The 17215-nt window shown below is 61.4% G+C and overlaps 1 protein-coding gene and 1 long non-coding RNA gene across 2 annotated transcripts in view; one reads left to right on the top strand and one right to left on the bottom strand.

Annotated features, from left to right (window-relative positions):
- Positions 1 to 615: 615 nt before the first annotated feature.
- LOC132322831 (uncharacterized) lies at positions 616 to 1895 on the top strand. The gene is made up of 2 exons (XR_009485180.1): positions 616 to 684; positions 1809 to 1895. It is a non-coding gene; the product is annotated as an uncharacterized LOC132322831 (long non-coding RNA).
- A 2870-nt stretch (positions 1896 to 4765) lies between these two features.
- GUCY2D (guanylate cyclase 2D, retinal) overlaps positions 4766 to 17215 on the bottom strand; it is a gene marked incomplete at its 5' end in the record, with an annotated part of 53256 nt that continues 40806 nt past the window's right edge. Inside the window, 7 exons of the mRNA XM_059837542.1 lie at positions 4766 to 4876; positions 5904 to 6007; positions 7984 to 8069; positions 9979 to 10073; positions 12594 to 12692; positions 13727 to 13901; positions 16932 to 17124. Of these exons, the coding sequence (XP_059693525.1) occupies positions 5917 to 6007; positions 7984 to 8069; positions 9979 to 10073; positions 12594 to 12692; positions 13727 to 13901; positions 16932 to 17124 (739 nt within the window). The remainder of the gene's footprint in view (positions 4877 to 5903; positions 6008 to 7983; positions 8070 to 9978; positions 10074 to 12593; positions 12693 to 13726; positions 13902 to 16931; positions 17125 to 17215) is intronic.

Consider the following 17215-nt stretch of genomic DNA (forward strand, 5'->3'; position numbering starts at 1 on the left):
GGGTTACCTGGGTTTGGGGACACACCTGCGTCACCTGTGGGGCCAGGTACGGCTGCAGGCACTGCCTGGGCACCCACCAGGACACCAGGTCAGGATCCGCCCCGAAAATGGGGAAACAATGGGGAAAAATGGTGAAAAGATGGGGGAAAAATGGGGAAAAACGGTGAAAAAATGGGGAAAAAATATTGAAAAAATGGGGTTACCTGGGTTTGGGGACACACCTGTGTCACCTGTGGGGCCAGGTACGGCTGCAGGCGCTGCCTGGGCACCCACCAGGACACCAGGTCAGGATCTGCCCTGAAAACGGGGAAAAAATGGGGAAAAATGGTGAAAAGATGGGGGAAAAATGGGGAAAAACGGTGAAAAAATGGGGAAAAAATATTGAAAAAATGGGGTTACCTGGGTTTGGGACACACCTGTGTCACCTGTGGGGCCAGGTACGGCTGCAGGCGCTGCCTGGGCACCCACCAGGACACCAGGTCAGGATCCGCCCCGAAAACGGTGAAACAATGGGGAAAAATGGGGGAAAATGGGGGAAAAATGGGGAAAAACGGTGAAAAAATGGGGGGAAATGGGGAAAAAATAGGAAAAATGGCCCAAAAAATGGGTTTGGGGACACACCTGGGTCACCGGTGGGGCCAGGTATGGCTGCAGGGGCTGCCTGGGCACCCACCAGGACACCAGGTCAGGATCCAACCCGAAAACGGGGAAAAACAGTGAAAAAATGGGGAGAAAATGGGGAGAAAATGGGGGGGAAAATGGGGTTACCTGGGTTTGGGGACACACCTGTGTCACCTGTGGGGCCAGGTACTGCTGCAGGGGCTGCCTGGGCACCCAGCAGGACAGCAGGTCAGGATCCAACCCGAAAACGGGGAAAAAATGGAGAAAAACGGTGAAAAAATGGGGGAAAAAAGGCCCAAAAAATGGGTCTGGGGACACACCTGGGTCACCTGAGGGGCTGCAGGTGCTGCCTGGGCACCCACCAGAACACCAGGTCAGAATCTACCCCGAAAATGGGGAGAAAATGGGGAAAAACGGTGAAAAAAATGGGGGAAACTGTGAAAAAATGGGGAAAAACGGCCCAAAAATGGGTCTGGGGACACACCTGTGTCACCTGCGGGGCCAGGTACGGCTGCAGGCACTGCCTGGGCACCCACCAGGACAGCAGGTCAGGATCCAACCCGAAAATGGGGAAAAACGGGGAAAAGCGGTGAAAAGATGGGGAAAAAATGGGGGGGAAATGGGGAAAAACGGGGAAACAATGGGGAAAAATGGCCCAAAAATGGGGGAAAACAGTGAAAAAATAGGGAAAAATGGCCCAAAAATGGGTTTGGGGACACACCTGGGTCACCTGCGGGGCCAGGTACGGCTGCAGGCGCTGACTGGGCACCCACCAGGACAGCAGGTCAGGATCCGCCCCGAAAACGGGGAAAAACGAGGAAAAACGGTGAAAAAATGGGGGGGGAAATGGGGAAAAAATGGGGAAAAAATAGGGATAAAGGGCCCAAAAATGGGGGGGAAATGGCCCAAAAATGGGGGAAAAACGGCCCAAAAATGGGTTTGGGGGACACACCTGCATCACCTGTGGGGCCAGGTACTGCTGCAGGGGCTGCCTGGGCACCCACCGGGACACCAGGTACGGGGGAGACAGAAATTGGGGGAAAAACGGGAAAAAATGGTGAAAAAATGTTGAAAAAATGGGGAAAAACGGTGAAAAAATGGGAAAAAAAATGGGAAAAAAATGGGGAAAACCAGCCCAAAAATGGGTTTGGGGACACACCTGTGTCTTTCCCTCCGCTCCCCTGCAGGTGCCTGAAGTGGACGGTGTGACCCCGCCCCCAATATGGCTGCCGTGGCCACACCCACAACATGGCTGCCGTGATGCCGCCCCAAAATGGCCGCCGTGAGCGCGTCTTGTTTTGTTCCGACCCTAAAAATGGCTGCCATGGCTCCACCCCTAAAGATGGCCACTGCGGTCCCACTCCAAGATGGCTGTCGTGACTCCACCCCCAATGTGGCCACACCCCCCAAATGACTGCCATGGCCACACCCCAAAGATGGCCACCATGGTCCCATCCCAAGATGGCTGCCCTGACCACACTCCCAAAATGGCTGCCGTGGCCACACCCCCAATATGGCTGCCTGCAATGGCCACACCTCCAAGATGGCAGCCATGACCACACCCCCCAAAATGGCTGCCTGCCATGGCTCCACCCCCCAAATGGAAGCTATGACCACACCCCAAAGATGGCAGCCATAGCCACACCCTAATATGGCTGCCATGGCCACACCCCAAATATGGCAGCCATGTCCACGCCCACAAAATGGCCACCTCAGCCCCCGCCCACCCCCAATATGGCTGCCATTGCCATGCCCACAAAATGGCTGCCTCAGCCCCGCCCACCCCAAGATGGCTGCCATGGTTCCACCCCCAAAATGACATCTATGACCACACCCCCAATATGGCTGCTGTGGCCACGCCCACAAAATGGCCACCCCACCCCCCACCCCCCCCAAGATGGCTTCCATGGTTCCACCCCCAAGATGGCAGCCATGACCACACCCAAATATGGCAGCCATGACCACCCCCAATATGGCTGTCATTGCCACGCCCACAAAATGGCCGCCTCAGCCCCGCCCACCCCCAAGATGGCGGCCATGGTTCCACCCCCAAAATGACAGCTATGACTACACCCCCAATATGGCTGCTGTGGCCACGCCCACAAAATGGCCATCCCACCCCCCCCACCCCCCCCCAAGATGGCTGCCATGGTTCCACCCCCCAAGATGGCTGCCATGACCACACCCAAATATGGCAGCCATGACCACCCCCCAATATGGCTGCCATTGACACGCCCACAAAATGGCCGCCTCAGCCCCGCCCACCCCCGAGATGGCGGCCATGACCACACCCAAATATGGCAGCCCATGACCACACCCCCAATATGGCTGCCATAGGCATGCCCACAAAATGGCCGCCTCAGCCCCGCCCACTCCCCAAGATGGCTGCCATGGTTCCACCCCCAAAATGACAGCTATGATCACACCCCCAATATGGCTGCTGTGGCCACGCCCCCAAAATGGCCACCCCACCCTCCACCCCCCCCCAAGATGGCTGCCATGGTTCCACCCCCAAGATGGCTGCCATGACCACACCCAAATATGGCAGCCATGACCACACCCCCAATATGGCTGCCATGGCCACACCCCCAAAAATGGCCACCTCAGCCCCGCCCACCCCCAAGATGGCTGCCATGGTTCCACCCCCCAAAATGACAGCTATGACCACATCCCCAATATGGCTGCTGTGGCCACGCCCACAAAATGGCCACCCCACCCCCCCCAAGATGGCTGCCATGGTTCCACCCCCAAGATGGCTGCCATGACCACACCCCAAATATGGCAGCCATGACCACACCCCCAATATGGCTGCCATAGGCACGCCCACAAAATGGCCACCTCAGCCCCACCCACCCCCAAGATGGCTGCCATGACCACACCCAAATATGGCAGCCATGACCACCCCCCAATATGGCTGCCATAGGCATGCCCACAAAATGGCCGCCTCAGCCCCGCCCACCCCCAAGATGGCTGCCATGACCACACCCAAATATGGCAGCCATGACCACCCCCCAATATGGCTGCCATAGGCATGCCCACAAAATGGCTGCCTCAGCCCCGCCCACCCCAATATGGCTGCCATGGTTCCATCCCCAAAATGACAGCTATGACCACACCCCCAATATGGCTGCTGTGGCCACGCCCCCAAAATGGCCACCCCACCCCACCCACCCCCAAGATGGCTGCCATGGTTCCACCCCCAAGATGGCTGTCATGACCACACCCAAATATGGCAGCCATGACCACCCCCCAATATGGCTGCCATTGACACGCCCACAAAATGGCCACCCCACCCCACCCACCCCCAAGATGGCTGCCATGGTTCCACCCCCAAAATGACAGCTATGACCACACCCCCAATATGGCTGCTGTGGCCACGCCCACAAAATGGCCATCCCACCCCCCACCCCCCCCCAAGATGGCTGCCATGGTTCCACCCCCAAGATGGCAGCCATGACCACACCCAAATATGGCAGCCATGACCACACCCCCAATATGGCTGCCATTGCCACGCCCACAAAATGGCCGCCTCAGCCCCGCCCACCCCCAAGATGGCTGCCATGACCACACCCAAATATGGCAGCCATGACCACACCCCCAATATGGCTGCCATTGCCACGCCCACAAAATGGCCGCCTCAGCCCCGCCCACCCCCAAGATGGCGGCCGCCCCGTTTTAACCAAACTCCGCCTTTTTCCTACCAAAATCTTTGGGATCGACTTTATTTGGAGGGGGTGGGAGGAGCTACAGGGGAGGGGGCGGGGCCTGGGGGAGGGGGCGGGGCCTCGGGAATGGGGGGAAATCCGGGAAAATCGGGAAAAACTCCGGGAGAAACGAGCGGGAACTGCGGCCCCGCCCTCTGAGGGCGGAGCTTCGCCGCCATTGGACGGCGCCACCGGCCCAAGATGGCCGCCCTGGGCTCCGATTGGACGAACATCCCCTGAGGGCTCCGCCCCTTTGTGAGAGCTGGGATGCTATTGGCTGCTGGGGCTCCGCCCCAGGATCAAGCCACACCCACTAATGCCAGCCACGCCCACTTCTGGCTAAGCCACACCCCCTTTTAGGGCAAAGCCGCCCACAAATGCAAACCACGCCCATTTTGGGTCAAGCCCCACCCTCTCTGGCCCAAGCCCCGCCCCCACACCCCCTGTGTGCTGCCCAGGCTCCGCCTCCTGTGACGTCACCAGGCCGGGGTCCCTCGGCGGCCAATCGGCATTGGCTCCGCCCCTCGGGGGTGGGGCGTGGCCGCCTGCAGCTGCGGGGATAATGAGATGCAAATGAGCTGAGAAGTGGACAGGTGAACGGAAGGGGGTGGGTGTGGCCAGGAGAGGGGCGTGGCCAGGGGAGGGTGTGGTCAGTGTCTCTTGGGGTGGGGCTCACCAGGTGGGCGTGTCCCTGCTTATCTGGTGGGCGTGGCCATTGGGGGCGGGGTTAATGTCCATTCCCAAGTGTTGGGCGTGGCTCAATGTGGGCGGGGCTTATATACTTCCTCAGCTATGGGTGTGGCCCGTGGGGGCGTGGTTTACATCCCTGCTCACTCGGTGGGTGGGGCTCAATGGGGCGGGGTTTATCATGGTGGGCGTGGCCTGCTCACCTGGTGGGCGGGGCTGCCTGGGGCGGAGTTTCTGCCCTTTCCAACCCAATGGGCGTGGCCCGAGGGGGCGGGGCTTACATCCCTGCTCTCCGCATGGGTGGAGCTCAATGGGGGCAGGGTTTATCTGGGTGGGTGTGGCCCTCTCACCTGGGGGCGGGGTTTGTGCCCTTTCTAACCCAATGGGTGTGACCCGAGGGGGCGGGGCTTACATCCCTGCTCTCCGCATGGGTGGAGCTCAATGGGGGCAGGGTTTCTCTGGGTGGGTGTGGCCCTCTCACCTGGGGGCGGGGTTTGTGCCCTTTCTAACCCAATGGGCGTGGCTCGAGGGGGCGGGGCTTACATCCCTGCTCTCCGCATGGGTGGAGCTCAATGGGGGCGGGGTTTCTCTGGGTGGGTGTGGCCCTCTCACCTGGGGGCGGGGTTTCTGCCCTTTCTAACCCAATGGGTGTGGCCTGAGGGGGCGGGACTTACATCCCTGCTCTCTGCATGGGTGGGGCTCAATGGGGCGGGGTTTCTCTGGCTGGGCGTGGCCTTCTGACATGGTGGGCGGGGCTGTCTGAGGGCGGGGTTTATGCCCTTTCAAACCCAGTGGGTGTGGCCCATTGAGGGCGGGGCTTACATCCCTGCTCTCTGCATGGGCGGGGCTCAATGGGGGCGGGGTTTCTCCCTGTGGGCGTGGCCTGCTCACCTGGTGGGCGGGGCTATTTCAGCACCTGGCCCGGCCGCGCCTTCTCCAGCTTCCGGCGCCGCTCGGCCGGGATCTCGTCCAGGCTGATCCCGTGGTTGCTCGCACTGCGGGTTTGGGGCGTTTTGGGGATTTTTGGGATTTGGGGGATTGTTGGGGGATTTTGGGGATTTTTTGGGATTTGGGGATTTTTTGGGAGATTTTTCGAGGATTTTTTGGGGGAATTTTTTGAGGATTTTTTTGGGGATCCTCACCCCCCATCCCGTGGTTGCTCGCACTGCGGGTTTGGGGTGTTTTGGGGCGTTTTGGGGATTTTTTGGATTTTTTGGGATTTGGGGATTTTTCGAGGATTTTTTGGGGGATTTTTTGGGGTTTTTTGGGGATCCTCACCCCCATCCTGTGGCTGCTCACACTGTGGGTTTGGGGCATTTTGGGGCGTTTTGGGGATTTTGGGGGATTTTTTGGGGATCCTCACCCCCATCCTGCGGTTGCTCGCACTGTGGGTTTGGGGCATTTTGGGGCGTTTTGGGGATTTTTTGGGGATCCTCACCCCCATCCCGTGGCTGCTCGCACTGCGGGTTTGGGGCGTTTTGGGGCGTTTTGGGGATTTTTTTGGATTTTTTGAGATTTGGGGGATTTTTCGAGGATTTTTTGGGGTTTTTTGGGGATCCTCACCCCCATCCCGCGATTGCTCGCACTGCGGGTTTGGGGCTTTTTGGGGCGTTTTGGGTTTTTTGGGGATTTTGGGGGGATTTTTTGGGGATTTTTCAAGGATTTTTGGGGAGATTTTTGGGGATTTTTTGGGGATCCTCACCCCCATCCCGTGGTTGCTCACACTGTGGGTTTGGGGCATTTTGGGGCGTTTTGGGGATTTTTTGGGATTTTGGGGATTTTTCGAGGATTTTTTCGAGGATTTTTGGGGATCCTCACCCCCATCCCGCAGTTGCTCGCACGGCGGGTTTGGGGCATTTTGGGGCATTTTGGGGCATAACCCCTGACCCCACAGCAGCCCATAACCCCACTCACCCCATAACCCCATAACCCTTGACCCTATAACAGCCCCACAGCGGCCTCACTCACCCCATAACCCCATAACCCCATAGCCCCTGACCCTTTAACAGCCCCACAGCAGCCCCATAGTGACCCCAAACCCCACACCCCAAACCCAACCCCATAACCCCACTCACCCCATAACCCCATAACCCCTGACCCCATAGCAGCCCATAACCCCATAACCCCAAACCCCATAACCCCTGACCCTATAGCAGCCCCATAGCGACCCCATAACCCCACACCCGACCCCAAACCCCATAACCCCTGACCCTTTAACAGCCCCTCAGCGGCCCCCCTCACCCCATAACCCCAAACCCCACACCTGACCCCATAACCCCTGACCCCATAACCCCATAACCCCACACCCCATAACCCCTGACCCCATAACCCCTGACCCCACACCCCATAACCCCTGACCCCATAACCCCTGACCCCATCACCCTGACCTCATAACCCCTGACGCCATAACCCCATAACCCCTGACCCCATAACCCCTGACCCCATAACCCCTGACCCCATCACCCCTGACCCCATAACCCCTGACCCCTGACCCCACACCCCCACACCCCCTGACCCCATAACCCCTGACCCCACACCCCCTGACCCCTGACCCCACACCCCATAACCCCTGACCCCATAACCCCTGACCCCACACCCCCTGACCCCTGACCCCACACCCCATAACCCCTGACCCCATAACCCCTGACCCCACACCCCATAACCCCTGACCCCATAACCCGTGACCCCATAACCCCTGACCCCATAACCCCTGACCCCACACCCCATAACCCCTGACCCCATAACCCGTGACCCCATAACCCCTGACCCCATAACCCCTGACCCCATAACCCCTGACCCCATAACCCATAACCCCTGACCCCATAACCTGTGACCCTATAGCAGCCCCACAGCGACCCCATAACCCCACACCCTAAACCCGACCCCATATCACCCCTGACCCCATAACCCCTGACCCCTGACCCCCTGACCCCTAACCCCACACCCCTGACCCCACAGCGGCCGCACTCACCCCGGCAGGAGGTCGGGGGGGGTGGGGATGGGTTTGGTGAATCCCTCGCGGCCCACGAGCCAATAGGTGTCCTCCACGCCCTTACCCTGGGGGGACAGGTGGGGGACAGGTGGGGACAGGTGTGGGGTCAGCCAATAGGTGTCCTCCACGCCCTTACCCTAAAGGGGGGGACAGGTGTGGGGTCAGCCAGGTGTGGGGTCAGGGGTGGGGACAGGTGTGGGGTTAGTCAGGTGTGGGACAGGTGTGGGGTCAGCCAGGTGTGGGGTTAGTCAGGTGTGGGGTCAGTCAGGTGTGGGACAGGTGTGGGCACAGCCAATAGGTGTCCTCCACGCCCTTACCCGAAACAGGGGGACAGGTGTGGGACAGGTGTGGGGTCAGCCAGGTGTGGGGTCAGGTGTGGGGTCAGGGGTGGGCACAGCCAGTAGGTGTCCTCCACGCCCTTACCCTAAACGGGGGGGACAGGTGGGGACAGGTGTGGGGTCAGCCAGGTGTGGGACAGGTGGGGACAGGTGTGGGCACAGCCAATAGGTGTCCTCCACGCCCTTACCCTGGGGGGACAGGTGTGGGACAAGTGTGAGGTCAGTCAGGTGTGGGGTCAGCCAAGTGTGGGGTCAGTCAGGGGTGGGGACAGGTGTGGGCACAGCCAATAGGTGTCCTCCACGCCCTTACCCTGGGGGGACAGGTGTGGGGTCAGGTGTGGGGTCAGGGGTGGGGACAGGTGTGGGGTCAGGGGTGGGCACAGCCAATAGGTGTCCTCCACGCCCTTACCCTAAACGGGGGGACAGGTGTGGGGTCAGTCAGGTGTGGGGTCAGTCAGGTGTGGGGTCAGCCAGGTGTGGGGTCAGGGGTGGGGTCAGTCAGGGGTGGGGACAGGTGTGGGCACAGCCAATAGGTGTCCTCCACGCCCTTACCCTAAACGGGGGGACAGGTGGGGGACAGGTGTGGGGTCAGGAGTGGGCACAGCCAATAGGTGTCCTCCACGCCCTTACCCTAAAGGTGTGGGGTCAGCCAGGTGTGGGACAGGTGTGGGCACAGCCAATAGGTGTCCTCCACTCCCTTACCCTAAAGGGGGGGTCAGGTGTGGGGTCAGCCAGGTGTGGGGACAGGTGTGGGGTCAGTCAGGGGTGGGGTCAGTCAGGTGTGGGGTCAGGGGTGGGGTCAGTCAGGTGTGGGGTCAGGGGTGGGCACAGCCAATAGGTGTCCTCCACTCCCTTACCCTAAATGGGGGGACAGGTGGGGGACAGGTGGGGACAGGTGTGGGGTCAGTCAGGTGTGGGGTCAGCCAGGTGTGGGGTCAGGAGTGGGCACAGCCAATAGGTGTCCTCCACGCCCTTACCCTAAATGGGGGGACAGGTGGGGACAGGTGTGGGATCAGCCAGGTGTGGGGTCAGCCAGGTGTGGGGTCAGGTGTGGGGTCAGGTGTGGGCACAGCCAATAGGTGTCCTCTACGCCCTTACCCTGGGGGGACAGGTGGGGGACAGGTGTGGGGTCAGGTATAGGGTCAGGGGTGGGGTCAGCCAGGTGTGGGGTCAGTCAGGTGTGGGGTCAGTCAGGTGTGGGGTCAGGTGTGGGGTCAGCCAGGTGTGGGGTCAGGTGTGGGATCAGTCAGGTGTGGGCACAGCCAATAGGTGTCCTCCACGCCCTTACCCTAAACAGGGGGACAGGTGGGAGACAGGTGTGGGGTCAGTCAGGTGTGGGGACAGGTGTGGGGTCAGTCAGGGGTGGGACAGGTGTGGGGTCAGCCAGGTGTGGGGTCAGTCAGGTGTGGGGTCAGGTGTGGGCTGTATTTGGGGTCATTTTGGGCTGTATTTGGGGTTTCCCAGGCGGTTTTGGGCTGTATTTGGGGTTTTTCGGGTGTTTTTGGGGCGTTTTGGGGCCGTTTTGGGGTTTTCCAGGCTGTATTTGGGGTTTTCCAGGCTGTATTTGGGGTTTTCCAGGCTGTATTTGGGGTTTTTCGGGTGTTTTTGGGGCGTTTTGGGGCCGTTTCGGGCTCACCTTGAGCTCGGTCTTGCCGCGGATGTCGACCTTGAATCCCTCCTGCAGCGAGAGCAGGATGGCCACCGTGCGCTGGTTCACGTGGATGCGGTAGGCTGGGGGGACAGGGGGGTCAGGGACCCCCAAAAAACCCCAAAATCACCCCAAAATAACCCCAAAAAACCCAAAAATTACCCCAAAAAACCCCAAAATTACCCCAAAAACCCCATGGATCCTAAAAAACCCCAAAAAGCCCCAAAATCCCCATAACTGACCCCAACCCCGCAGCCCCCCCACAGCGCTGGGTCACGTGGATGCGGTAGGCTGGGGGGACAGAGGGGTTAGAGACCCCCCAAAAAAACCCCAAAATCACCCCAAAATAACCCCAAAAAAACCCAAAAATTACCCCAAAAAACCCCCATGGATCCTAAAAAACCCAAAAAAAAACCCCCAAAATCAAACCCCCCAAAGAACCCCCAAAGCCCTCGATGGGCCGTGTCCCCCTGTCCTGTGTCCCCTGTCCCCTCCCAGTGTCCCCTGTCCCCTCCCAGTGTCCCCTTCCCCTGTCCCTGTCCCAGTGTCCCTTCCTGGTGTCCCCAGCCGTGTGCCCTGTCCCTGTCCTGTGTCTGTGTCCCCTGTCCCTGTCCCTGTCCCCAGCCGTGTCCCCTGTCCTCATCACTGTCCCCTCCCCCTGTCCCAGTGTCCCCTCCCCGTGTCCCCAGCTGTGTCCCCTGTCCCTGTCCTGTGTCTGTGTCCCCTGTCCCCCTCCCAGTGTCCCCTTCCCGGTGTCCCCAGCCATGTCCCCTGTCCCCATCACTGTCCCCTGTGCCTGTCCCCATCACTGTCCCCTCCCCCTGTCCCCTCCCAGTGTCCCCTCCCGGTGTCCCCAGCTGTGTCCCCTGTCCCTGTCCTGTGTCCCCTGTCCCCTCCCAGTGTCCCCTGTCCCCTCCCAGTGTCCCCTCCTGGTGTCCCCAGCTGTGTCCCCCTGTCCCTGTCCTGTGTCTGTGTCCCCTGTCCCCTCCCCCTGTCCCCTCCCAGTGTCCCCTTCCCGGTGTCCCCAGCCGTGTCCCCTGTCCTGTGTCTGTGTCCCCTGTCCCTGTCCCTGTCCCCAGCCGTGTCCCCTGTCCCCATCACTGTCCCCTCCCCGTGTCCCTTCCTGGTGTCCCCAGCTGTGTCCCCTGTCCCTGTCCTGTGTCTGTGTCCCCTGTCCCCTCCCAGTGTCCCCAGCCATGTCCCTGGTCCCCATCACTGTCCCTTCCCCATGTCTCTTCCTGGTGTCCCCAGCCGTGTCCCCTGTTCCCTCCCCGGTGTCCCCTGTCCCCTGTTGGTGTCCTGTCCCCGTGTCCCCTGTCCCCAGCCGTGTCCCCTGTCCCTGTCCCCTGGGGGTGTCACTCACACAGCCCGGTGGGCTCCATGCGTGACGCGGTGTTGACGGTGTCCTGTCCCTGTCCCCCTGTCCCCATCCCTGTCCCCTGTCTGTGTCCCCAGCTGTGTCCCCACCCCTGTCCCCTCGGCGTGTCCCCTGTGTCCCCTGTCCCTGTCCCCTCGGGGTGTCACTCACGCAGCCCGGTGGGCTCCATGCGTGACGCGGTGCTGACGGTGTCCTGTCCCTGTGTCCCCTCCTCGTGTCCCGGTGTCCCCTCCCCATGTCCCCTGTCCCCTCGGGGTGTCCCCTGTCCCTGTCCCCTCCCGGTGTCCCCTGTCCCTGTCCCCTCCCGGTGTCCCCTGTCCCTGTCCCCTCCCCATGTCCCCTGTCCCCTCGGGGTGTCCCCTGTCCCTGTCCCCTCGGGGTGTCCCCTGTCCCTGTCCCCTCCCGGTGTCCCCTGTCCCCTCCCGGTGTCCCCTGTCCCCTCCCGGTGTCCCCTGTCCCCTGGGGGTGTCACTCACACAGCCCGGTGGACTCCATGCGTGACGCGGTGCTGACGGTGTCCTGTCCCTGTCCCCTCCCCGTGTCCCCTGTCCCCTCCCCATGTCCCCTGTCCCCTCGGGGTGTCCCCTGTCCCTGTCCCCTCGGGGTGTCCCCTGTCCCCTCCCAGTGTCCCCTGTCCCCTGGGGGTGTCACTCACACAGCCCGGTGGACTCCATGCATGACGCGGTGTTGACGGTGTCCTGTCCCTGTCCCCTCCCCGTGTCCCCTGTCCCCTCGGGGTGTCCCCTGTCCCTGTCCCCTCGGGGTGTCCCCTGTCCATGTCCCAGTGACCCCTGTCCCTGTCCCCTCGGGGTGTCACTCACACAGCCCGGTGGACTCCATGCGTGACGCGGTGCTGACGGTGTCCCCTATCCCTCTGTCCCCATCCCTGTCCCCTGTACCCTGTCCCCTCCTGGTGTCCCCTGTCCCTGCCCCCTCCCCATGTCCCCTGTCCCCTCGGGGTGTCCCCTGTCCCTGTCCCCTCGGGGTGTCCCCTGTCCCCTGGGGGTGTCCCCTGTCCCTTCCCGGTGTCCCCTGTCCCTGTCCCCTCCCCATGTCCCCTGTCCCCTCGGGGTGTCCCCTGTCCATGTCCCCTCGGGGTGTCCCCTGTCCCCAGCCGTGTCCCCTGTCCATGTCCCCTCGGGGTGTCCCCTGTCCCTGTCCCCTCCCCATGTCCCCTGTCCCTGTCCCCTCGGGGTGTCCCCTGTCCCCTGGGGGTGTCACTCACGCAGCCCGGTGGACTCCATGCGTGACGCGGTGTTGACGGTGTCCCCGAACAGGCAGTACCGGGGCATGGTCAGCCCCACCACACCCGCCACGCACGGCCCTGGGGGCGGGGCCACAGGGGGCGTGGTCACAAAGGGGCAGGGTCACAAAGGGGCGGGGGTCACAAAGGGGCGTGGTCACAAAGGGGCGGGGTCACAAAGGGGCGGGGTCACAAAGGGGCGGGGTCATGGAAGGGGTTGGGTCAACAGGGGATGAGCATTGAGTGTTGGCCAATGAGTTGGGTGTGGCCAAGGGGGCGTGGCCAAGTTGGGTGTGGCCAATGAGGGTGTGGTTGAAGTGGGTGTGGTCTTTGGGGCGTGTCCTAGAAAGGGAGTGGCCCAAATGGATCCAATGGGTTGCGACTGTGTTGAGCGTTGGCCAAGCTGGGCGTGGCTAAGAAGGGGTGTGGCCATTGAGCGTTGGCCAAGCTGGGCGTGGCCAAGAAGGGGTGTGGCCATTGAGCGTTGGCCAAGCTGGGCGTGGCTAAGAAGGGGTGTGGCCATTGAGCGTTGGCCAAGCTGGGCGTGGCCAAGAAGGAGTGAGGCCATTGACCGTTGGCCAAGCTGGGCGTGGCCAAGTTGGGTGTGGCCATTGAGCATTGGCCAAGTTGGGCGTGGCCAAGTGGAGTGTGACCATTGACCATTGGCCAAGCTGGGCGTGGCTATTGAGCATTGGCGAAATTGGGCGTGGCCAAGTTGGGTGTGGCCATTGAGCATTGGCCAAGTTGGGCGTGGCCAAATTGGGCGTGGCCATTGAGCATTGGCAAAATTGGGCGTGGCCAAGTTGGGTGTGGCCATTGAGCATTGGCGAAATTGGGCGTGGCCAAGAAGGGGTGTGGCCATTGAGCATTGGCCAAGTTGGGCGTGACCAATAAGGGGCGTGCCCACTGATCAAACCCAAGGTGGGCGTGGCCTTTAAGGGCATGACCAGTGGGCGTGGCCACCACCTCACAACCACCAGCCCCCACCCAACACCGCCCACTGACCATTGGCCAAGGCGCCATCACCCAACCTTTGACCAACCCACAGGGTGTGGCCGGGGCGAGGCCGGGGCGTGGCCGAGGCAGCCAATGGGGCGCGGGGGGCGGGGCCGTACCTGAGTGCAGCCCGATGCGGATGCGCACGGGCACCTCGGGCATGTGGCGCATCTTGAAGGTGCCGACGGAGCTGAGGATGTCCAGGGACATGTTGGCGATCTCGCCGGCGTGCCGGTTGCCGTTGCGCTTGGGCAGCCCCGAGGCCACCATGTAGGCGTCGCCGATGGTCTCCACCTGGCCGGCAGGGGGGCGGGGTGAGGGGTGGACACGCCCACCTGAGAGCTCGGGGGGGGGGGGGGCAGGGTCTTTGTGTGGTGGGTGTGGCCGTTGTTGGTGGCCAATGGTAAGGGCGGGGCTTGGATCACCATGGGGCCACCTTGAGCAGCTCCATGGGGTCACCTTGACCCCTTGACCATGGCCATGAGGTCACCTTGAGCATCTCCATGGGGTCACCTTGACCATGGCCAGGAGGTCACCTTGAGCAGCTCCATGGGGCCACCTTGACCCCTTGAGCATGGCCATGAGGTCACCTTGACCATGACCATGGGGTCACCTTGACCATGGCCATGAGGTCACCTTGGGCATCTCCATGAGGTCACCTTGACCATGGCCATGAGGTCACCTTGAGCATGGCCAGGAGGTCACCTTGACCGTGACCATGAAGTCACCTTGACCAGGCCCATGAGGTCACCTTGGGCATCTCCATGACGTCACCTTGACCATGGCCATGAGGTCACCTTGACCACAGCCATGAGGTCACCTTGACCATGGCCAGGAGGTCACCTTGACCATGGCCATGAGGTCACCTTGGGCATCTCCAGGAGGTCACCTTGACCATGGCCAGGAGGTCACCTTGACCATGGCCATGAGGTTGCCTTGACCAGGCCCATGAGGTCACCTTGGGCATCTCCATGACGTCACCTTGACCATGGTCATGAGGTCACCTTGAGCATCTCCATGAGGTCACCTTGACCATGGCCAGGAGGTCACCTTGAGCATGGCCAGGAGGTCACCTTGACCATGACCATGAGGTCACCTTGGGCATCTCCATGGGGTCACCTTGACCATGGCCAGGAGGTCACCTTGAGCATGGCCAGGAGGTCACCTTGACCATGACCATGAGGTTGCCTTGACCAGGCCCATGAGGTCACCTTGACCATGGCCATGAGGTCACCTTGGGCATCTCCATGAGGTCACCTTGACCATGACCATGAGGTCACCTTGACCATGGCCATGAGGTCACTTTGAGCAGCTCCATGGAACCACCTTGACCATGGCTATGAGGTTACCTTGACCATGGCCAGGAGGTCACCTCTAGAGGTCCATGGGGCCACCTTGACCATGACCATGGGGCCACCTTGACTCTGGCCACCATTGCCATGGTCATCTTGTAGCCACCACCAATGACCCCATCCCCCACCCTGAGATGTCCACCTATGACCTCATGACCACCATGACCATGGCCACCACCTTGTAGCCACCACCACTGACCCCAACCCCCACACTGAGATGACCACCCATGACCTCATGACCACCACGACCATCCGTGGTCACCACTAATGACCCCAACCCCCACCCTGAGGATCTCCAAGGATCACCTATGACCTCATGACCACCGTGACCAGCCGTGGTCACCTTGTAGACCATGGCCACCACCTTGACCATGGCTACCACCTTGTAGCCACCACCTCTGACCCCAACCCCCACCCTGAGGTGACCCCCCATGACCTCACGACCACCACGACCACCCGTGGTCACCTTGTAGACCATGACCACCACCATGACCATGGCCACCATCTTGTAGCCACCACCACTGACCCCAACCCCCACCCTGAGGTGTCCACCCATGACCTCATGACCACCGTGACCACTCGTGGTCACCACTAATGACCACAACCCCCACCCTGAGATGACCCCCCATGACCCCATGACCACTGTGACCATCCATGGTCACCACCACTGACCCCAACCCCCACCCTGAGGTGACCCCCCATGACCTCATGACCACTGTGACCAGTCATGGTCACCTTGTAGACCATGGCCACCACCTTGACCATGGCCACCACCTTGTAGCCACCACCTCTGACCCCAACCCCCACCCTGAGGTGTCCACCCATGACCTCACGACCACCACGACCATCCGTGGTCACCATCAATGACCCCAACCCCCACCCTGAGATGACCCCCCATGACCTCATGACCACCACGACCATCCGTGGTCACCACCAATGACCCCAACCCCCACCCTGAGGTGTCCACCCATGACCTCATGACCACCATGACTGGCCGTGGTCACCACCTCTGACCCCAACCCCCACCCTGAGGTGACCCCCATGACCCCGTGACCACTGTGACCATCTGTGGTCACCACCAATGACCCCAACCCCCACCCTGGGATGACCACCCTATGACCTCATGACCTCCGTGACTAGCTGTGGTCACCTTGTAGACCATGGCCACCACCTTGACCATGGCCACCATCTTGTAGCCACCACCTCTGACCCCAACCCCCACCCTGAGGTGTCCACCCATGACCTCATGACCACCGTGACCACCCGTGGTCACCACTAATGACCACAACCATCCATCCTGAGGATCTCCAAGGATCACCTATGACCTCATGACCACCATGACCAACCGTGGTCACCTTGTAGACCATGGCCACCACCTTGACCATGGCCACCACCTTGACCATGGCCACCACCTTGTAGCCACCACCTCTGACCCCAACCCCCACCCTGAGGTGTCCACCCATGACCTCACGACCACCGTGACCACCCGTGGTCACCTTGTAGCCACCACTAGTGACCCCAACCCCCACCCTGAGGTGTCCACCTATGACCTCATGGCCACCATGACCAGCTGTGGTCACCACCACTGACCCCAACCTCCATCCTGAGGTGACCCCCCATGACCTCACGACCACCACGACCACCCGTGGTCACCTTGTAGACCATGACCACCACCTTGACCATGGCCACCACCTTGTAGCCACCACCTCTGACCCCAACCCCCACCCTGAGGTGACCCCCCATGACCTCATGACCACCACGACCACCCGTGGTCACCTTGTAGACCATGGCCACCACCATGACCATGGCCACCACCTTGTAGCCACCATCAATGACCCCAACCTCCACCCTGAGGTGACCTCCCATGACCCCACGACCACCGTGACCACCCGTGGTCACCACTAATGACCACAACCCCCACCCTGAGGTGTCCTCCCATGACCCCACGACCACCGTGACCACCCGTGGTCACCTTGTAGACGTCGTGGGAGCCGATGATGGCGTCGAAGAGGGTGTAGAGGTCGTTGAGCAGGTCCACCACCTCGATGGGCTCGCTCATGGCCGAGATGGTGGTGAAGCCCACGATGTCGCTGAAGTACAGCGTCACCTCCTCGAAGTACTCGGGCTCCACCGGCGTCCCCATCTTCAGCGCCTCGGCCACCGACCTGCCCGGGGGTCAGCGGGGTCACCCGGGGGTCAGCGGGGTCACCCGGGGGGCAGCGGGGTCACCCGGGGGGCAGCGGGGTCACCCGGGGG

Source organism: Haemorhous mexicanus, unplaced genomic scaffold (genome assembly GCF_027477595.1).
Source record: "Haemorhous mexicanus isolate bHaeMex1 unplaced genomic scaffold, bHaeMex1.pri scaffold_150_ctg1, whole genome shotgun sequence".
Classification (NCBI taxonomy): domain Eukaryota; kingdom Metazoa; phylum Chordata; class Aves; order Passeriformes; family Fringillidae; genus Haemorhous; species Haemorhous mexicanus.